The following is a 23,067-nucleotide window of genomic DNA, read 5'->3' on the forward strand; positions in this document are numbered from 1 at the left end:
TTTGCTTGTGACTTACTTTATTATCAAAATAAATTTAAGCACGATTTGTTATTTTTTTATATTTGTACTAAATTTTTAAATAAGACGAATGGTCAAACGTTGCAACTAAAAAAATCAAACATCTTACATTATGAAACGGAGGTAGTAATGTTTAGGTCTGGTATTGTTCTTTCTAAAAAAAATTATGTTTAACTTAAAATACATTTAAAAAATAAGTTCAATATTAAATATGCTTTTGAGTAACTTAACCATCAACATAAATGAAAATTCATTTTCATGAAATTACAAGTACTGCATTGTGGAAGAGTAAAATTAAGTAACTATGTGAATAAAAATTCACAAGTAAACACAGCACTTTTTTTTTCTAATACAAGTAAATTCACATCATACAGTTACTAACTAGTTTTCATGTTATTACAAGCAGCTACAGTACTAGAGTACCTCTAAAAAATTGATAGAAATTCTAGTAATTTTTCATAATAACTACGTCCCTAGAGAAGTAAAGAACAAGAATAAATCTAAATAATTTGATGGACATAGTAAATCCAAAGTCAAACATATACTAAAAAAGTTAATAATGTCATTTATTAAATACGAAGGGAGTACTTCTCGACGAGCTCATCTTTTGGTTTTGCTTATACTTATAAGCTAAAATTTAAATATTTAATCTTAAATTTAGAGTTGATTTTAGAGTTTTTTTATTTTAGTTTATTTTTCAGTCTTTGCTTTTAGGTCATATGAATGGTAGATATGAATGGTAGGTGACTAAATAAAATTGATGTTCCGTTTAATTTCCTAGAGTGATTTGGGTCATTTAGTTATTACACTAATTTTAAATTTATACATTTTACATTGGCGTAGAAAAGAATTTCATTTGTTTTTATATTAGTATAGATAGTTTTGTCAAAGTACTTGTTTGTTTCATGATATTTACTCTCTTAATCTCAGCTTTACATACGGGGAAATGATAACACGTGTTCAGTAACTATGGCGTCAAAAACAAACGCTAGCAAAAAAACTGCCCTGTAACCACTTACATTCAATTTCGGCATGACAGCTAGCTTAAAAGTTTAATTATTTACACCACCGAGTTTAGCATAAGCTACAAGATCTGTGAAAAATATTCCCAATAGCGTATAATTCTAATTCATCTCAAAGTTGTTAATTTACAAACAACTTTCACCCGCATCTTGTAAAAAGACTCTCAGTAGAGTATAATTCTAACCCATCAACAAGGTTGACCAAACAACTTTCACCCGCATCTTGTAAATACCACAGCTAATCTCGTCCTCATTAGAGCCTCTAGTGAATGGGGTGAACTTCAAACTGCGACTGACGACATGATTCTGATGAATATTATGGGCATGGATATTCAATATCAACATCTCTTTTCTGGACACTGCTACGACACGTCGCAGCAGCTGCACGACTCTGTCATCACCAACTGCGTTTGGAGAACCGACATCACTGTCATACAGTACAATATCATTCGGAACATCTGTTGTGCAAGCCGTAATTTTCCCATGAAAAACTTCAGAATCTGACAGAATCTTGATCTCAACAGTGCCCTCCAGTGCTTCCTTAACACAAGCAGTTACAAGTTCCACCTCACTGAGCCTACTCTCCAAGGTTTCAGTCACAATCTTAAACCGACGAGTGTAGACTTTCATTTCAAGCAATCCTTTACTAAATTCCTTGTCATTGCACTCTTCATTCTCCTTAATCTTCAAATTTATCTCAAAAAATATTTCACCATAAAAAACAATTCCTCTAGTTGGTCCTGTGAGAATTATATCTTCATTCTACAAGAAAAATTACACAAGACGTTAGCCATATGTCACACTAATGATATATATAAAATAAATGATAATTATCCATAGAATATAATAGTATTGTTATTATTTATTAACCACCTTAAACCTGTACGCAGATTCATATTAAATTGATTTGCTAGCAACCTAGGCAAGAATTTGGACTGAGCTCATCAAAATTCACACAATCATTTAATTGCAATAATTATATATGATGACATGATCAATCAAATTAAAATATAATGACATGACTTAATATTTGAATACATAAAAAAAAGTAGGTATTTGTGTTTTGTATGAAACTAGTCCAAGTCATGCATATAGACAACTCAAATGTAGCTAGGTTTAGTATGCCTTTAACTGTACATAACTGTAAAGAAATTAGTTCGATGTATTATGTGAAATAGGAGAGATTAATAGTGTGAAGAGATACTCTTTAAAATACCTCTGACTGGATAACTTGGCAATTGTTCCTATTGCGCCGGAAGATGGTGATGCAGTTAAAATCTAATCCATCTCTGACTATCACAGTCCCATATAGATTGATAGGGTAGCCAACATCCGATGATTTTACTTTCAGAGATATTACATTTAACGAGCTAGTCAAAATGTGATACTCTGGGATAATTGCGTCTGTAAAACGCATTGGACCATATTGCGCTGACAAAATTGAAAATGGAGTTAGTTTGCAACAGGGAAGAATAGTGTGTTAACAAAAGTATACGTTTGATAATGTCTCTAGAGGACAAAAGTTTTCATAAGGTAAACAGGGTTGTCCCTATCTTTTGAGCTGTTACGGAAATACAATTATGAAAATTATTTTAGTTGTTTCAGAAACAAAATTATTGCAGTTGAGAAAGTATCTGGCTACTTTTTAATCTTATATATACTTCAGAAAATCCAACCACATACCTGTCCATTTGCTAAATAAGATCTATGAGGTCAGAGAGAGTATATGTTCAATAGCATACTGCATGGGATATTTTACAACTAGGGAGAAACTGAACTAAATCCATCGCAATATCTGCTCATCTTAGCAAAACCTAAACAGTATGAGCTGTCTAATTCTTCATATAACAGCTTACCTGTGTTTGGCTTGGACCTGCCCGAAATGAGAAAATTGATCATTTGCATCTCATCCACAGGAGGCAAACTACAATTTATCTGCTTGGTACCCCCCCCCAATGGCCCCATCATCCCTGACATCGCATGATCTCCCTCCTCATCCACCACCCTGGCTCAAGGACACTAACATTTCAGGCCCCCACACCTAAATGTCACTCACCGTCGGTGTCTAGCCCGTCCAGTGCAAGGTCTCCAATGAGATATAATTTACTGCCAATTTGCATTTTGCAATCACTGGAAAAACAAGACCCTAGCTGCTGGTGGTACTAGCACTGACTATCTATGCCAAAAGTGACAAACAGTCCTTTTGGGCAGTGTGGCAAGTTATCAATTGCAAGATAAGGAGTGGCGAATGATCAAGAGCCACTGTGAAGAGTGGCACATGATCAAATTTCTCCAGTCAGTGAGGATCCCATCTAGTGAATTTTAAGGTAGTTTGCTCCACTAAAAACATCTCCCAAATAGATACATGATAAGATATGAATCGGATATCTTTGATAGAAGGTGAGCAAATCATTTTTTCTGTGCTTATTGCATTGTTTCCTGTTCATGTGCCTGAAACTATTGGCCTGCCTTCACTCCACGTGTTTGATTGGATTATCAAAATCATGTGCATAGTGGGTGTGCGTTGATTTATGGAATATTGCTAGAGATGAGCGTAATCTTGCAGTGTGCTAGAAAAAAAATTGCAGTGTATTGATAACAACAATATGATAGACTGGAGTAATAGATTGTTGATGTGGCCATGACACATACTCTCCTTGTCAAGGTCGAAGATGGTGAGGTTTCGGAAGCAGGCGCACGTGTAGTAGCTGATCCCTGTCTTGGGGTCATGCTCCCAATACTGGGAAGCCAGAGCACTACTCCTCGCCCACCTCTCCTTCATCTCCGGCGTGTCCCGATAACTCGTCGGCCTCGGCCACCGGGGCTTCAAGCTCTGCTCCCGTCGCTTCTGTTTCGCTGCTTCCGCCGCCGCCTCCTCGTCGTCCTCCTCCACAAACAATGGCAAATCGAAGACATCCTCCACGGTGGTTCTTCAAAACCTAATCCATATGTATATATATTAATAAAATTCATATGTATTTATACTAATAAAATTGAAACATATCGGAAAGTCGACGGATGGGAACGAAAAGGCTGGAGAAAGGAATTATTTATATCAAAATAGTAGCAATAGTCTCCCACCTCTTCCTCCTACACCGCCGCCACCGAGCTTGTGGTTGGGGTTAGGGAGCTCGTGGTTGGGGTTAGGGACTTAGGGCCTGTTTGGGGGAGCTGGAAATTCTGAGAAGCTAGCCGGAGATTCTGGAAACTTGAGATTCTAAAAAGTTGAGAGGGCTCTGTTTGGGGGAGCTTCTGAGAATTTGTTGGCTAGTGTCCTGAGAGGCTGAATTGTCTGAAATACCCTGAAGTAGATGGGGATTCTGCTTATTTCTACATTGGTTGGTTTAACTACATCAATGTACATAAATGTTTTTATACAATTTTTAAAAAATGTAAATTGTCATAAAGGTAGTCAAGAAAATTATAATTTCCTTTTTGAAGGCAATAAGAAAGTTAAATTACTTATGTAATAGGTTCCGTGCATATTACTTTGCCACCGCGATGTGTTCATAAATAAAGCACATACAAAATATTGCACTTTGTTGTGTTCATCAAGCACATAGCAAAATACTACTTCGCCAATACCATATGTACACCAAGCACATAACAAAGAACAACCTAAACCACTTTCATATTTCTATATATTGCGTCCTCTGTCCGCCATCAAAGCATTTGCAATAAAATCTCGAAAGACGCACATATCACCATCATTGGATGTGGTGCTAACATAATTGTCTTCTTCTTCAGGTGTATTGATAGGTGGCATATACTCTTCATCATTGTCACATCTCTCAAAAAGAACATCAGCCAAAGCACTATCACGGATGAAATTACGAAGGGCTATGCAAGCAATTATAATCAACTTTTGCTTCTCCACAGGGTAGCTAGGCATGTGCAACAGAATTCGCTATTTCATCTTCAACACTCCAAATGCACGTTCAATCACATTACGAGGAGAGGAGTGAGCATGATTGAATACCAAACTATTGGAATGTATATGTACAATAGGTGTATTGTTTGTGCTAGGTGAACATGGATTTTCAGCATAACTAGCATAAAAAGAACCCTATACCTGAACAAGTTCCATTTGAATCATCAAAATAACTAGCAGCAATTTGAGTAACCAAACCAGTTCACCACACATAAAAAATTTCAGATCCGAGCTAAGTGCAAAATAACACTAAAATAGATAAAAGGGGAAGAAGGAAAAAGGAACTCACCCTGTCCAGGTGTAGCACCGGAGGTGGAGGGGGCGAGAGAGGGAGTCACTGAACTCCGGCGAGGGGGACAGGCCCTAACAGCCGGCTAGAGGAGGAGGCCGCTCGTCGAAACTGAAGGAGGACGCCGCGCTCCGACAGAGGAAGGCTCGCCGCGCCCGCGGATCCTGCGCTGGAGAGGTGGCGTCCCGAACTGGGGAAAGAGGAGGCTGCCTGCCCCCGGCAACAGGAGAAGGCCGCCCGTCGCTAGTGGAAGAGACGCCGAGCTCCCTACTCCGGCGAGAGGGCGTGGGGAGGAGCAGGACGCCGTCGTCCAGATCCACGGACGAGAGGCCCTTAGGGCTAGGGTTACTCCGGACTTATAAAAGAGAGAGAGAGACGGATGAGGTTGGGGTTCGTAAGTTGAAACCATAACGATATCTGGGCTCGCTAAGGCCCACGGGATTGGAGAAAATAGAAAGAAAAAAAAAAGGTAGGGAAATATTTGGGATTCGGAATATATATAAGAGAAACAAAATAAGGAAGGAAAATAGGAAAAAATGCGAATAGGTGTTTTTTATACTAGAACTCACCAAATCACCTATTGGGAAATGGAACTTGTAGTCTCCCGAGGGCACTCTTTCGATCTCGAACAGACATTAGGTTTGGACCATCAAGCTGTAAGTGCCTTATTGTATTCGTTAATCGTGATTCAGGTGAGGTGTAAAGACGTTTCATCATATTCGTTTTTTATCGCATCGTTTCATGCAGGGTTTCACTTATCGCGGAGGCCCTCCAAACCGCTCATGCGCAAAATAAGACAATAGATTTTAGCTATATAGTAGTTAATTTCATTATTTATAATATTAAATAGCTATTAAAAATAAGACAATATTTTATCTTTTATCATTTATCAGCAAAAGAAAACAATTGTGGTAATTATAGATAAAACCTTTTATATCTATGTTATTAGTGATTCAAATATTAATACTACAAAATAGACTAGGATGAAAGACCATGCATGATAAGAGTTAAAATTCAATTATGGTTGTTGTTGTAAGTTACTCCGTCTGTCCCTAAATGTTTGACGCCATTGACTTTTTTATACACGTTTGGTCAATCATCTTATTCAATTTTTTTAAATATGTAAGCTATAAATAAAATGATATAAAAATATTTAGTAATTTTGAATTTTTAAATAAGACGAATGGTTATAAAAATATCAACGGCGTCAAGTATTTAGGAACGGAGGCATAACAAGCAGACGTGGAAAGTTAATTAGCCAAAAAAAAAAGACTTCTGGGTTACATGACACGCGGACACAGTGGAGTAAACGGGAGAGCAATATTTCTTCCAACCTTAAGAAGCTGATTAGACGAGTTTCAAATAAAAAAGGAACTGATTAGACAAGCGGCCAACACACTAGTATGATAATTCAAAAATAAATACATAAATGCAATTAAAATTATGACTAAGCTGCCTCAGATCGCAGCTCAGCTTCATAGGCGATGAAATGGTGTCCCAATGGAGGTGTCCTATAATGTAACCACGTCGAGATGACATGCTCAGTTGCATATCCAGTTGAACGTGAATTTCAATAAACATATGTACAGAAATGAGACACTTTTAACGTAAAATGAATGAAACGCGGTCATTGACTCGTGGGCTCATAGATAATGGGATCTAATTATCGACGAACGCGTCAACGGTTAAGCCAGAAAATCTTAATCCAATAAAATGGAGGTGCATGTCAAGTAGGCAGGATTCTCAATTTTTTTTTACAGGGCAGGATTCTCAAGTTGTGTTTAGATTCCAAGTCAGATGTTTGATCAGATGTCAGAAGGGGTTTTTAGACACAAATAAAACAACAAATTACAGATTCCGCCAAGAAACTGCGTGACGAATTTTTTGAGACTAATTAATTTATTATGAGCACATGTTGGTCACTGTAGCACTTATGGCTAATCATGGTCTAATTAGACTCAAAAGATTCGTCTCACAATTTCTGTCATAACTGTGCAATTAGTTTTTTTACATCTATGTTTAATGCTTTATTTATGTGTCCAAAGATTAGATGTGATGTTTTTAGGAAAAGATTTTAGGAACTGAACAGGGCTGGACGCAAACAAAGCAACATCACGCATTGGTGTTTCAGATAGCACCTAGGACGCGAGACAGAAGGGATAGATGCAACCGTATACTATTGTTCGACCGTACAAAGTACCCCAACGATGTACTGCTTATTAACTAATTTTGGAGAATCATGTGGACTCTTGCTTTAATTAATCAGCAGGTAATCAATAAACAAGGCAGCCACTTGCATATATAGAGTGAGAAATTTCACTGAAATTATGAGATTGGTTATGGCCATGTCGGTCTATGATTAAGTGTGTGCTTAACATGAGAGCTGATTTTAAATTTTAGAATTTGGTTTTGGATTAACTTTAGAGTTTGTTTTTGTCAGTTTGGTTGTCCAGCTCTGTTTTTATAGTTGCTAAATAAAAGTACAAACAAAAAGATCTATGGCTGCTTTAGTCTCGTTTTCTTGTCACCAGGAGGAATAGAGGAATTAGAGAACTGATTGGCGCAGAGCCATAAATTGTCACGTTAAAATTTAGGTATGCCACAATTGTTTAGGTAGTTCTTTGGATGGTTGCTACAACTATGACAAGTCATACTTCATTAACTAATTGGTCAATGCAGCCTACACTTTAGTTTTACTTTAAATCATGAGACTACTCAAGTCTCAAACGTGGAATATTGGAGTAGGTTGTAGTTTTGTCATCCAGGATTTGAACTCAAGACCTTTGTCTTTGATACTATGTTAAGTTGCATGCATCGATCAATATAAAAGCATAAAAATACGGGCAGTTCACTTTATACACTCCAACGTATCCTAGTTAAGATGTGATTAATTGTCACGCAGTTGGTTATAAAAAACAGTGTACATACTAGTGCCGCACAAGATTTTCAAGATTTTTAATATAAAAACTTTTATACCAAATATACCGTTTAGAAACTCAAAAAACGTACATCTATAATCGATAAACGACAATTAGAAAATATCGTTGCTACTACACAACATGCTCATTCGGACGATCGAGCAGCTAGCTATGGTCCAAGTTTGTGGGCTGATATCATATTGCAATTGATAATAGACACAAACGGATGGGATGTTATTGATGTTAAATTGGGAGTTCATTGCCTGGGAATCTGTAACAGTGCCAATGCCTTCTTTGAGCAAGTTCAATAGTATAGCAAATTACTAGCTCTAATTTATCTATAGTCAATCTAATGGTCAACTAATACAATAGTTACCTAGAAAACATCAATACATGGTCCCACATGTCATACACATATTTTGTCTTGGAGTCCACGTACAGCTAGCTATAAATTACTAGCTCACATCTCTTCTCTCTCTACTCTTATCTCTTTAAATTATGCTTATAGTATGCTATTGTACCTGCTCTTAATCGTACTCCATTATTCTGGACATGACAGTGTTACATACAATTAAGCATGTGCCGGCACAGCATGATATTGCCGCCATTTGTCAACCGATCATGTGGAAAAACATGCAGGCATTGGTCGTGAAAAACCAGCGAATAGCCATCGACATTTTGAAATGCACGAATTTTGGGCCAATAGGGATCAATATGGACCTTTGCAATAAACCTCGTGTGTTAAATCTGTAGCCCTATATTAAGTGAATCTAGACGCACACACTGACCACATACACCAATCAGTTGATGAATCTAGATAAAATCATAAATTCTTAAAATATGGAATGGAGTAAGTACTATTTTAAATCTACGATGTTGTCAGCGTTTTGTCAAATTTTTTGCATTTCTATGAATTTAATCCTCAACACACCTGCTTTCTAGTATTAATCAAGTAAAAGTTTGTACGTCAGTTTGACAGTTGCTATGCTATATATGCTTTTGAGGTCCTGTTATTTATTAGGTCAGTAACCAGCACGAAAAACATAGCAGTAAATTAATATATCATTAATTAATTATTAGATATAAAAAATCAAAATTGATTTTAAAGAATTTTTATAAAAAAATTTAGTAAAAAAATATACTTATTTTGTGTGCACGAAAAACAAGAAAATTTAAGTTACGAACGGCATGAATAGCCTTTAATATTAATATATAAAAAATGCATATGCTACTCTAGAAATGTGTGGTATGCTCGAACACAGGAACACCTATCAAATTAGCCTTTAAAAAACTACAGGTAATCTCCTATCAGATCTCCCAAAAGAGAGAAAGGTCATGGCACTCTAATGAATAATGCCCACGTTCTTCACCTAAAAGTTGTACCATGATTAATGATTATTAGTAGATCAGTGCTCATGGTTATTCCTTCATGTCCATCATATATCGTTGTGGCTCATCAAGGTGGATTAATCAACAAATTAACACCCATGCCTAATTGTCTAGGGCAATATGGGGTGTCTCACATGGATATATCTGGCACTATCTGCACTGCCACTTTACACTCCAGCTGATGACAGGGTTAGTACATGTTCAGCTGCAGTCGCTGTTTCGTTGCAAAGTTTACACTCCAATATCGTAGTGGTGGGGCCTCTCTCGTTAGCCGCCTCTTCACGCAGCGCGGATCATCGTTATTCGCCATTGAAAATTTATCGGTTCTCTTATTTGTCTCCCATGCATTGTCTAATACTACTTTCATATTTTTTATATGATACCATTAAAGTTTGGTCTATATTTGACCACTTAACTAAATAAACCAAATTTTAACACAAAACTAGTTCACCCGCGGTACCATCAGCGCCTATCTGTAGCCTCCGGTCTTTAATAGATAACGATAGCGATGACCATTTTTCACATGTAGACAATTACATTATTATTTATTTTCTTGTTTATGAACAAATGTACTTTAAGTATAAATTATTATATATTTGCATTAAATTTTAAATAAGATAAACGATCAAGCATATACTTAAAATTTAGTTAATGGTGCCATCTATTAGAATTGAAGGGGTATCTTTCACTAGGTTTTTAACTCTAGCCACAATTTTCCGTATAAATGTTCTAATGTTATGTGTTTTGTCTAAAACAATGATTATTGTAGTAAAATGTGTAGTACTAAACTTCTCTAGAATCTTAGTCCTCGTTTTTGACGCTTATAAGCCAAAATTTAAATTTTATAACTTAAATTTTGATTTAACTTTTGGGGAGTTTTCACCGTAATTTCTCTTTTAAGTCGTTACCTGAAAAGGTTTACCTAAAATCATTTTTAGTCATTACTAAATTGCTTTACTTATGTTTAATTTCAGCAAAAAGCAATGAAGCTGTCACAAGAAATTCAACTGGACTCTTCGGAGGCCCGGTGAAAAAGATATTTTTCACGTCAATCTTCATCAGTAACGATCGGGCCGGCGCGTGGCCTGCAGGCTAGAATTGGGCTGCATTTCAGACTTTCCTTCTACAAGGGGAGCTAGCTTGGGCTGCTTTGTTTTGACTGTCTAAAACATAAATCCCAACTCGATTGATCTATCCATACGAAAGTCCAGAATCCACACCAGGATGTCAGCACCCTGTTCATCCCAAAACAGAAGCATCCTGCTCGCAGCAGGATGAAAATGATCGGAAATGGTACAGCGTTTTTTATGTTTATAAATTTAAATGTTTGTTTTCGCTGAAATTAAGTATACAATTATGGGTACAACTCTTTATACATGATCTTATTGAGTATTTTGTTATGATTTGATTTATTACTATAGGAACTTTAAGCAAAATATTTCAAGAAACTCCGGATTTATGTCAAATAGTCATTCTCACATTGCATGATGATAAAAAAAACATAGCTATTAATGATAGATTGACCATTTATATATATGTGTGTAAACTTTCTATGCAGAAACTGTATATAGGTTACGTGTAATGAAGGTCCAATGAAATCAGATTGATCTATGTAATGTAAGCATGCACATGCACGTGCAAGAGAAAAACACAGTCGGTTTTGTGGATTTTGCGCGTGTAGTGCAGGGCCACTGTGGCTTGGTGCTACAATGGCCGTGCACTCCAATCAACTTTTGCTATCGAATTCAAATCAGCTAGTTGTGGCGGAGTTCATCGGGAATAGCCAAAATAGAACCAGGGTTGAGAAAATTTTGAATAACAGATGAAACAGTAGTATTTTGAGATGGAGGGTGGTACCGTGGTAGTATATAGCACCATCAAGAATTCAAGATGACTTACGCTTAGGGGAAAACCATATCTTCAGTTTCAAAGGACGAGGGCCAAAATGCCAAAAAGAAGGGTGAAATCACAATTGTATTCCAAAGCAGGGTTAAGAACACAACTATCCCTATCATAGAGAGTAGTTAAGGAGAGATATCAGATTTTCCAAGCACATTTAAGTTTAACAATCCAGAGCAACACAATAATGTAAATGTCCAGTAAATGTTCTTAATTTCTACATATAAATGCATGGTTTTCGTTAATTAATTGTACTATGTATCAACATGCATGCATGCATCAACATGCACGGACACTTATGTTCAGTTATATACCTACCTTTTCTCAACAAACAAGATAGTTCTTCATACCTACGTATATAGCTAGAGAGCGTATGCAAAGCAACGACGTAATAGTTGGCTTATCTTGCAGAATGCACAAACAGCACCAACATAATATGTATTATGTATGCATGTACGTCGCAAATGGCAATACTAGCCTGCAACAAGATCTTTGGTGCGTACTGAAATGGATAATCTCTAGGAGTATTTTGTCTCAAAAAAGAGGTAGCGATAGACGTGTCAATATGTACAGTTTCCTTCGAGTAAAAGACAACAGGTATATCAAATGGGCAAAACAACACCAATCGCAGCAAGCAACTCGTCGAACGTGTGTATGTCTAGATTAGGCATCACCTCGAAAGCTTGTCTTCCTTCTCTAAGAGCCTTGCAGCAACTACTCCACCGCTGAACGAGAACTGTGTGCTCCTTCCTGACTTTACTCTTATCATTCACTGACCTACCTATCAGGTATACAGCCTACTTCATAAGAGGGAACCTGAGCACCTCTGAAAATACAGCGCAGGACATAAATAGCATCTTCTGTAGGTCGGGTATTTTGACTCTTCCAACTTGCTGAACCGAATCATATAGGCTCAATGTCTTGTATATGCGGATTGGAGTTTCTTTGCTAATTTTCAGTTCAGATATATCGGCTGACATACCTCTAACACCATAGTTGGACTCAAAGGGAATGTTCTTCACCTTGTAATACTTCTTTCGCTCATTGCTTGCATAGTCTGGAACAATCTTAGGATCGAGGTCCGGGAATTTGTGCCACATCCCGTGTGACTTAAAAGCAACCAGATACAGATTGTGGTAATCAAAAAGGATGCGGACACGGCCATTAGCATGATTCAAGGCTAAATCACTTCCAGTTTTAGGAAATAGCACGATCTCATAATAGCCTTGCATGCACACAGGCTTTCCCTCAACGGTTTCCATTGCTCTAGTTGTGATTCGAGAGATGATGCTGTTAATCAGAGAGGAATAGGTGTTTTTTATACTAGAACTCACCAAATCACCTATTGGGAAATGGAACTTGTCCGTCGCCATCCACTCCTCTCTTGATATATAATCCAGTTTCTGCTATGGCCCCCAATAGCATATCCTCTCAATCGATCGATCTTCAATTAGCCTGCATCATCACCACATCAATATAATGAATAGACGGATCATATCAAATATCACCATCATCATCGACTAAACTGTACTGCATAACTATCATGCATGCATGGCATATCTAGAATATATATTAAATTATAATGGTATATCTACAAATAGATGAACTGTAACGGTATATTTCAAAACCTTAAAAATTGTAATGACATGGATCCAATTAACCCTAAATTGTAATGGCATATCTATAAATATATGAATTGTAATGGCATATTTTAAAACCGTAAAAAATATAATAGCATGGACTATCCAATTAACCATATTGAAGGGTTAATTGGGTCAGGTCATCGTCATCAGACGACGACAAGGAGATCAGTATATCAAAATGTATGTACGATGATCAATCAAATGATAAACATTACAATGAAGCATGCATATGGATCAGTACTTAGGTGTTAACCCCCCTACCCAGCGACCAGTGAGCTTGGCAGCGGCGCGGCCATGCTCAAAGCAGACATGCGGCGTCGCGGTGATATGGGCTGGTCCGCGAGTAGCGCGGGCGTGAGAGATGGAGGGGAGGCAGATCATTGTCTGGGCAGAGCCACATCACGTAGCCGCCACTTTCTTAGCAACCTCTATCGTCCGCTGCTCGGCTGCTGCAGGCTCCAAGTGTAGCTGGCTCGCCGCCGCCGGTCACCCGGGGCACGGCGCTAGCGTAGACGACCGGTGGCGGATCCAACATGGGAGCGGCGGGGTCTCGAGCCCCTGCTACCCCCGTTAAATCTATTGGAGCCCCCATAAAGACCCCCCTAAAATTTTATGGTGAAGATTAGTTGAAACGGGGGCTGAAACTCTATCTAATTTGGTCAGACCCCCCTAATCTCGTTGGCTAGATCTGTCAATGTAGATGACTGACTCGTTGAACGCCGCTCCCGTCGCCAGATCCTTCCGAAGCACGCTGTCAGCGAACTACCTGACAGTGAGGCGAGCGGCATCGCGAAGACGGCTGAGAAGATGGGAGCGGAGGGTGTGCCGGATACGCTACAGTCAACACTGCAAGGCGAGGAGAATATGGCCCGTCCAGAGCAGGTGGGTCGGCCCAACAAGCGCTACGGTGGCGGGTGCATGTGTAATAATTTTTTGGAATTTTGAATTTTATTTATTAAATAATTTACAAATTTAATTTTGCATTTCAAAAATCACAAAACTAACATTCTGCCGCTCTCTATGAGGGCGGAAAGGTGACGTGGCAAACGGTCACTCGGTTGCGAGCAATAGCCGTAACAGCGACACGGCGAATTTTGCTTTTAGGCCCTTTCCGCCGGCAAGGGCCTAAATACAAATTTGCCGCGCTGCCAAGGAAAAGGAATTCTACGATTGAACCAAGAATTTTTCGATTAAACCGTGGTTTGATACATATATGTATATCGTATGTAATTGTTTAATAATAAGAACTAGCTTAGCTCAGTGGCCACCATTTCACTCTTTCATTTAGAAGACTAAGGGTCGAATTCAACCAAGGGCATATTTTTTTTGATTTTTTCTCAGGCTTGCAAAAAATAGGAAGAAATATCCTTTGGCAAGGATTTGATCTCGAGTATTCTAGATAGGAGAAGAAGAGGATGACCACTGAGCTAAGTAGTAGTATTGATCAGAAAACTTCATACATCATAGATATATGTATTAAACCACGGTTAAATCGTGAAATTTTCGGACGGCGTGGCAAATTTTGCACTTAGGTCCTTGCCGCCCTTACAGAGGGCGGAAAGGGTCTAAAAGCAAAATTCACCGTGTCGCCGTTTACGGCCGTTGCTCGCTACCGAGTGGTCGTTTGCCACGTCACCTTTCCGCCCTCCTAGAGGGCGGCAGGAGGTTAGTTTTGTGATTTTTTTGAAATGCAAAATTAAATTTGTAAATTATTTAATAAATAAAAAATTCAAAAAATTCTAATAGCTAGACTAGTGAAGAGGAGAAAATGGACATTTGACCACATTCAAAAGGCGGTTTCGCCAGAATGCCATCCCGAAAACGCGTTTCGGTAAAATGCCATACCGAGCGAAAGGTTTACAGCCATTTTGCCATTTTTCTGGTTTTATTCAATTTCTTAATTTTTTTGCCTCATCCACCGGATGGGCTAACCAAATTGTCCCTCGGTCGATTTGTTACAAAACAGACCGACGTCGCGGCGCCTCCCGGTGGTGGGTGAAGGAGACGTCGACGTCACCGCCGGCTGCGAGCGCGGCGAGGGGTTGCTAGCCTAGATAGCCGCTGCCGCTGCTGACGAGTACGCGCCTCCTCTCCTCCATCTCTCTCTCTCTTCATGAGGGGAGCGTGAGATCTGCAATAGCATCGCAGCTTCAATGGCGAAGTACCTAGCCGAAGGATTCGAAGACGGCGTGGAGGCCATAGCCGATGGATCGGATGTCTACCCGGAAGGCGCGGAGGCCGGGCAGTGCGTGGAGGAGGAGCCGCGGCAGCCCATCTGAGGGCCAATTTGGTCGACCCATCCAGTGGACGAGGCCAAAAAATTGAGAAATTGAATAAAATGAGAAAAATGGCAAAATGGCTGTAAGCCGCTTGGAATGGTATTTTAGCGAAACGCGTTTTCAGGATGGCATTATGGTAAAACCGCTTTTTGAACGTGGCCAAATGTCTATTTTCTCAGTGAACAGGGTATAAATATGTAACAGAACAGGGAGAGGAGGCTGGCGGGGAACACGCGGTGGCGTAGGCAGCGGCAGCTCGATCCGGTCGGATTGAGATGTTCTTGTATCGTGTTCTTACCGGTTCATCAATACCATCTGCTATTTTCCCTCTGGTTTCTCACACATGCATCCTCGACGGCGCAAGCCGCGTGGTTGCTGCCGGCGACGCCCGGTCACTGGAGGCGTAGGTCGCAGGCCGGCGTGACGGTAGGCCATGGCGCGAGCAGCAAGGGGCTAGGGCGTGGTCCGCGCGGACGCACGGTCACGCGGGCCGCGCAGGGGAAGGCCGTCCGCCGCCGGCAGCAGCGCACCAAAGTCCCAGGCGGCATGCCACACCTCGAAGCACACATCCTCGACGGCGCGAAGATGCGGTCGGCGCCGGCGCACGCCGCGTCGTTGCTGTCGTCGACGTCTGGTCACTGGAGGCGTAGGTCGCAGGCGTGACGATAGCCCATGGTGCGAGCAGCAAGGGACTAGCGCGTGGTCGGCGCGGACGCACGGACACGCGGAGGCGGTGCGGCCGCTCAGGGGAAGGCCGTCCGCCGCCGGCAGCTGCGCACCAAAGTCCCAGGCGGCATGCCACACCTCGAAGCACGCATCCTCGATGGCGCGAAGATGCGGTCGGATCCGGTGCACGCCGCGTCGTTGCTGCCGTCGACGCCTGGTCACTGGAGGCGTAGGTCGCAGCCGTGACGGTAGGCCATGGCGCGAGCAGCAAGGGGCTAGGGCGTGGTCCGCGCGGACGCACGGACACGCGGAGGCGTTGCGGCCGCGCAGGGGAAGGCCGTCCGCGCCGGCAACAGCGCACCAAAGTCTCAGGCGGATGCCACACCTCATGCACGCTTCCTCGACTGCGCGAAGATGTGGTCGGCGACGGCGCACGCCGTGTATGCATGCACGATGCTGCCGGCTGTGGATCTGGCCGGACGAACGGGAAGATCGAATAGCTAGCAGGTAAGTAACCCTAGCGAGCGGTACGGTGTGGAGAGCACCGTGAAGGTAAGCTAGGGCTCTGGCCTACCTGGATCTAATTAAGCTGCGGAACAAACCTCGATCGATTTCGCGAAATGGAAGCAACCAGCCAGGACAAGAGGAAAAAAATGGTGCGAAAAAATGAAGAGAGAGAGAGAAGTACCGGAGAGGAAGTACCGGAGGCGGAGGAGGAGAGGCGGAGACGGCGGCGTGCCATGGCCATGCCGCACGCACGCACTGCGAGTGTTTGTTTAATTGTTTATGTGCTCTACCCCTACCCAAGCAACGAATAGCAGTAGGCTGTCCGTGAGCGTGCTTGCTCAGTTAGTTGGACCGGGCCTTCCCAGAACAACCTTCCTTTTGTTTCGGCCCATTTCGGGTTAACACTTTATTATTTATATTTATAAAGTATTTACTTACTTCCTCAGAACTGTAATCTACGCACTCGCTAACTGCTGCTCCCTTCGTTTCATAATATTAGATGTTTGACTTTTTGCTTCCCATGTTTGATCATTTGTCTCATTCAAAAAAATTATGAAATATTATTTATTTTGCTTGTGACTTACTTTATTATCAAAATAAATTTAAGCACGATTTGTTATTTTTTTATATTTGTACTAAATTTTTAAATAAGACGAATGGTCAAACGTTGCAACTAAAAAAATCAAACATCTTACATTATGAAACGGAGGTAGTAATGTTTAGGTCTGGTATTGTTCTTTCTAAAAAAATTATGTTTAACTTAAAATACATTTAAAAAATAAGTTCAATATTAAATATGCTTTTGAGTAACTTAACCATCAACATAAATGAAAATTCATTTTCATGAAATTACAAGTACTGCATTGTGGAAGAGTAAAAATAAGTAACTATGTGAATAAAAATTCACAAGTAAACACAGCACTTTTTTTTTCTAATACAAGTAAATTCACATCATACAGTTACTAACTAGTTTTCATGTTATTACAAGCAGCTACAGTACTAGAGTACCTCTAAAAAATTGATAGAAATTCTAGTAATTTTTCATAATAACTACGTCCCTAGAGAAGTAAAGAACAAGAATAAATCTAAATAATTTGATGGACATAGTAAATCCAAAGTCAAACATATACTAAAAAAGTTAATAATGTCATTTATTAAATACGAAGGGAGTACTTCTCGACGAGCTCATCTTTTGGTTTTGCTTATACTTATAAGCTAAAATTTAAATATTTAATCTTAAATTTAGAGTTGATTTTAGAGTTTTTTTATTTTAGTTTATTTTTCAGTCTTTGCTTTTAGGTCATAAGAACACATGTCTATAAAAGTTTTAATCATAAATCAATTATCATCTCTAAATACGTCATGTTGTTTTTGCCACAAAAGGCAAAAAGATGAGCAAATCATAAACATAGCCCTACTAGGGAAAGATGAGCTCCCAAATATATATAACTAATACACAGATTTATGAAGTGCTTATTGCACCAAAAAAAACTTTTACAATAGTTTCCTATATATGAATGGTAGATATGAATGGTAGGTGACTAAATAAAATTGATGTTCCGTTTAATTTCCTAGAGTGATTTGGGTCATTTAGTTATTACACTAATTTTAAATTTATACATTTTACATTGGCGTAGAAAAGAATTTCATTTGTTTTTATATTAGTATAGATAGTTTTGTCAAAGTACTTGTTTGTTTCATGATATTTACTCTCTTAATCTCAGCTTTACATACGGGGAAATGATAACACGTGTTCAGTAACTATGGCGTCAAAAACAAACGCTACCAAAAAAACTGCCCTGTAACCACTTACATTCAATTTCGGCATGACAGCTAGCTTAAAAGTTTAATTATTTACACCACCGAGTTTAGCATAAGCTACAAGATCTGTGAAAAATATTCCCAATAGCGTATAATTCTAGTTCATCTCAAAGTTGTTAATTTACAAACAACTTTCACCCGCATCTTGTAAAAAGACTCTCAGTAGAGTATAATTCTAACCCATCAACAAGGTTGACCAAACAACTTTCACCCGCATCTTGTAAATACCACAGCTAATCTCGTCCTCATTAGAGCCTCTAGTGAATGGGGTGAACTTCAAATTGCGACTGACGACATGATTCTGATGAATATTATGGGCATGGATATTCAATATCAACATCTCTTTTCTGGACACTGCTACGACACGTCGCAGCAGCTGCACGACTCTGTCATCACCAACTGCGTTTGGAGAACCGACATCACTGTCATACAGTACAATATCATTCGGAACATCTGTTGTGCAAGCCGTAATTTTCCCATGAAAAACTTCAGAATCTGACAGAATCTTGATCTCAACAGTGCCCTCCAGTGCTTCCTTAACACAAGCAGTTACATGTTCCACCTCACTGAGCCTACTCTCCAAGGTTTCAGTCACAATCTTAAACCGACGAGTGTAGACTTTCATTTCAAGCAATCCTTTACTAAATTCCTTGTCATTGCACTCTTCATTCTCCTTAATCTTCAAATTTATCTCAAAAAATATTTCACCATAAAAAACAATTCCTCTAGTTGGTCCTGTGAGAATTATATCTTCATTCTACAAGAAAAATTACACAAGACGTTAGCCATATGTCACACTAATGATATATATAAAATAAATGATAATTATCCATAGAATATAATAGTATTGTTATTATTTATTAATCACCTTAAACCTGTACGCAGATTCATATTAAATTGATTTGCTAGCAACCTAGGCAAGAATTTGGACTGAGCTCATCAAAATTCACACAATCATTTAATTGCAATAATTATATATGATGACATGATCAATCAAATTAAAATATCATGACATGACTTAATATTTGAATACATAAAAAAAGTAGGTATTTGTGTTTTGTTTGAAACTAGTCCAAGTCATGCATATAGACAACTCAAATGTAGCTAGGTTTAGTATGCCTTTAACTGTACATAACTGTAAAGAAATTAGTTAGATGTATTATGTGAAATAGGAGAGATTAATAGTGTGAAGAGATACTCTTTAAAATACCTCTGACTGGATAACTTGGCAATTGTTCCTATTGCGCCGGAAGATGGTGATGCAGTTAAAATCTAATCCATCTCTAACTATCATAGTCCCATATACATTGATAGGGTAGCCAACATCTGATGATTTTACTTTCAGAGATATTACATTTAACGAGCTAGTCAAAATGTGATCCTCTGGGATAATTGCATCTGTAAAACGCATTGGACCATATTGCGCTGACAAAATTGAAAATGGAGTTAGTTTGCAACAGGGAAGAATAGTGTGTTAACAAAAGTATACGTTTGATAATGTCTCTAGAGGACAAAAGTTTTCATAAGGTAAACAGGGTTGTCCCTATCTTTTGAGCTGTTACGGAAATACAATTATGAAAATTATTTTAGTTGTTTCAGAAACAAAATTATTGCAGTTGAGAAAGTATCTGGCTACTTTTTAATCTTATATATACTTTAGAAAATCCAACCATACACCTGTCCATTTGCTAAATAAGATCTATGAGGTCAGAGAGAGTATATGTTCAATAGCATACTGCATGGGATATTTTACAACTAGGGAGAAACTGAACTAAATCCATCGCAATATCTGCTCATCTTAGCAAAACCTAAACAGTATGAGCTGTCTAATTCTTCATATAACAGCTTACCTGTGTTTGGCTTGGACCTGCCCGAAATGAGAAAATTGATCATTTGCATCTCATCCACAGGAGGCAAACTACAATTTATTTGCTTGGTACCCCCCCCAATGGCCCCATCATCCCTGACATCGCATGATCTCCCTCCTCATCCACCACCCTGGCTCAAGGACACTAACATTTCAGGCCCCCACACCTAAATGTCACTCACCGTCGGTGTCTAGCCCGTCCAGTGCAAGGTCTCCAATGAGATATAATTTACTGCCAATTTGCATTTTGCAATCACTGGAAAAACAAGACCCTAGCTGCTGGTGGTACTAGCACTGACTATCTATGCCAAAAGTGACAAACAGTCCTTTTGGGCAGTGTGGCAAGTTATCAATTGCAAGATAAGGAGTGGCGAATGATCAAGAGCCACTGTGAAGAGTGGCACATGATCAAATTTCTCCAGTCAGTGAGGATCGCATCTAGTGAATTTTAAGGTAGTTTGCTCCACTAAAAACATCTCCCAAATAGATACATGATAAGATATGAATCGGATATCTTTGATAGAAGGTGAGCAAATCATTTTTTCTGTGCTTATTGCATTGTTTCCTGTTCATGTGCCTGAAACTATTGGCCTGCCTTCACTCCACGTGTTTGATTGGATTATCAAAATCATGTGCATAGTGGGTGTGCGTTGATTTATGGAATATTGCTAGAGATGAGCGTAATCTTGCAGTGTGCTAGAAAAAAAATTGCAGTGTATTGATAACAACAATATGATACACTGGAGTAATAGATTGTTGATGTGGCCATGACACATACTCTCCTTGTCAAGCTCGAAGATGGTGAGGTTTCGGAAGCAGGCGCGCGTGTAGTAGCTGATCCCTGTCTTGGGGTCATGCTCCCAATACTGGGAAGCCAGAGCACTACTCCTCGCCCACCTCTCCTTCACCTCCGGCGTGTCCCGATAACTCGTCGGCCTCGGCCGCCGGGGCTTCAAGGTCTGCTCCCGTCGCTTCTGTTTCGCTGCTTCCGCCGCCGCCTCCTCGTCGTCCTCCTCCACAAACAATGGCAAATCGAAGACATCCTCCATGGTGGTTCTTCAAAACCTAATCCATATGTATATATATTAATAAAATTCATATGTATTTATACTAATAAAATTGAAACATATCGGAAAGACGACGGATGGGAACGAAAAGGCTGGAGAAAGGAATTATTTATATCAAAATAGTAGCAATAGTCTCCCACCTCTTCCTCCTACACCGCCGCCACCGATCTTGTGGTTGGGGTTAGGGAGCTTGTGGTTGGGGTTAGGGACTTAGGGCCTGTTTGGGGAGCTGGAAATTCTGAGAAGCTAGCTGGAGATTCTGGAAACTTGAGATTCTAAAAAGTTGAGAGGGCTCTGTTTGGGGGAGCTTCTGAGAATTTGCTGGCTAGTGTCCTGAGAGGCTGAATTGTCTGAAATACCCTGAAGTAGATGGGGATTCTGCTTATTTCTACATTGGTTGGTTTAACTACATCAATGTACATAAATGTTTTTATACAATTTTTTAAAAAATGTAAATTGTCATAAAGGTAGTCAAGAAAATTATAATTTCCTTTTTGAAGGCAATAAGAAAGTTAAATTACTTATGTAATAGGTTCCGTGCATATTACTTTGCCACCGCGATGTGTTCATAAATAAAGCACATACAAAATATTGCACTTTGTTGTGTTCATATACTCTTCATCATTGTCACATCTCTCAAAAAGAACATCAGCCAAAGCACTATCACGGATGAAATTACGAAGGGCTATGCAAGCAATTATAATCAACTTTTGCTTCTCCACAGGGTAGCTAGGCATGTGCAACAGAATTCGCTATTTCATCTTCAACACTCCAAATGCACGTTCAATCACATTACGAGGAGAGGAGTGAGCATGATTGAATACCAAACTATTGGAATGTATATGTACAATAGGTGTATTGTTTGTGCTAGGTGAACATGGATTTTCAGCATAACTAGCATAAAAAGAACCCTATACCTGAACAAGTTCCATTTGAATCATCAAAATAACTAGCAGCAATTTGAGTAACCAAACCAGTTCACCACACATAAAAAATTTCAGATCCGAGCTAAGTGCAAAATAACACTAAAATAGATAAAAGGGGAAGAAGGAAAAAGGAACTCACCCTGTCCAGGTGTAGCACCGGAGGTGGAGGGGGCGAGAGAGGGAGTCACTGAACTCCGGCGAGGGGGACAGGCCCTAACAGCCGGCTAGAGGAGGAGGCCGCTCGTCGAAACTGAAGGAGGACGCCGCGCTCCGACAGAGGAAGGCTCGCCGCGCCCGCGGATCCTGCGCTGGAGAGGTGGCGTCCCGAACTGGGGAAAGAGGAGGCTGCCTGCCCCCGGCAACAGGAGAAGGCCGCCCGTCGCTAGTGGAAGAGACGCCGAGCTCCCTACTCCGGCGAGAGGACGTGGGGAGGAGCAGGACGCCGTCGTCCAGATCCACGGACGAGAGGCCCTTAGGGCTAGGGTTACTCCGGACTTATAAAAGAGAGAGAGAGACGGATGAGGTTGGGGTTCGTAAGTTGAAACCATAACGATATCTGGGCTCGCTAAGGCCCACGGGATTGGAGAAAATAGAAAGAAAAAAAAAGGTAGGGAAATATTTGGGATTCGGAATATATATAAGACAAACAAAATAAGGAAGGAAAATAGGAAAAAATGCGAATAGGTGTTTTTTATACTAGAACTCACCAAATCACCTATTGGGAAATGGAACTTGTAGTCTCCCGAGGGCACTCTTTCGATCTCGAACAAAACAAGCAACGGATTGAGCGCGCTAGAGCGAAAGCGTTAGCACGCGCATCCGTTT

General features: G+C 39.9%; 2 protein-coding genes across 2 annotated transcripts; both read right to left on the minus strand.

Annotated features, from left to right (window-relative positions):
* Positions 1–1,028: 1,028 nt before the first annotated feature.
* LOC121056688 lies at positions 1,029–12,728 on the minus strand. The gene is made up of 6 exons (XM_040529949.1): positions 12,449–12,728; positions 12,248–12,359; positions 4,739–4,924; positions 3,693–3,970; positions 2,257–2,471; positions 1,029–1,802 (listed from the first exon to the last, which is right to left on the minus strand). Exons 1-6 carry the CDS (start codon positions 12,726–12,728, stop codon positions 1,221–1,223), a joined length of 1,653 nt encoding a protein of 550 aa, XP_040385883.1. The 3' UTR covers positions 1,029–1,220.
* A 5,637-nt stretch (positions 12,729–18,365) lies between these two features.
* Positions 18,366–21,298, minus strand: LOC121056691. The gene is made up of 3 exons (XM_040529951.1): positions 21,028–21,298; positions 19,593–19,807; positions 18,366–19,139 (listed from the first exon to the last, which is right to left on the minus strand). Exons 1-3 carry the CDS (start codon positions 21,296–21,298, stop codon positions 18,558–18,560), a joined length of 1,068 nt encoding a protein of 355 aa, XP_040385885.1. The 3' UTR covers positions 18,366–18,557.
* Positions 21,299–23,067: the final 1,769 nt, after the last annotated feature.

This window comes from Oryza brachyantha, unplaced genomic scaffold (genome assembly GCF_000231095.2).
Source record: "Oryza brachyantha unplaced genomic scaffold, ObraRS2 ChrUN-Ctg61, whole genome shotgun sequence".
Lineage (NCBI taxonomy): Eukaryota > Viridiplantae > Streptophyta > Magnoliopsida > Poales > Poaceae > Oryza > Oryza brachyantha.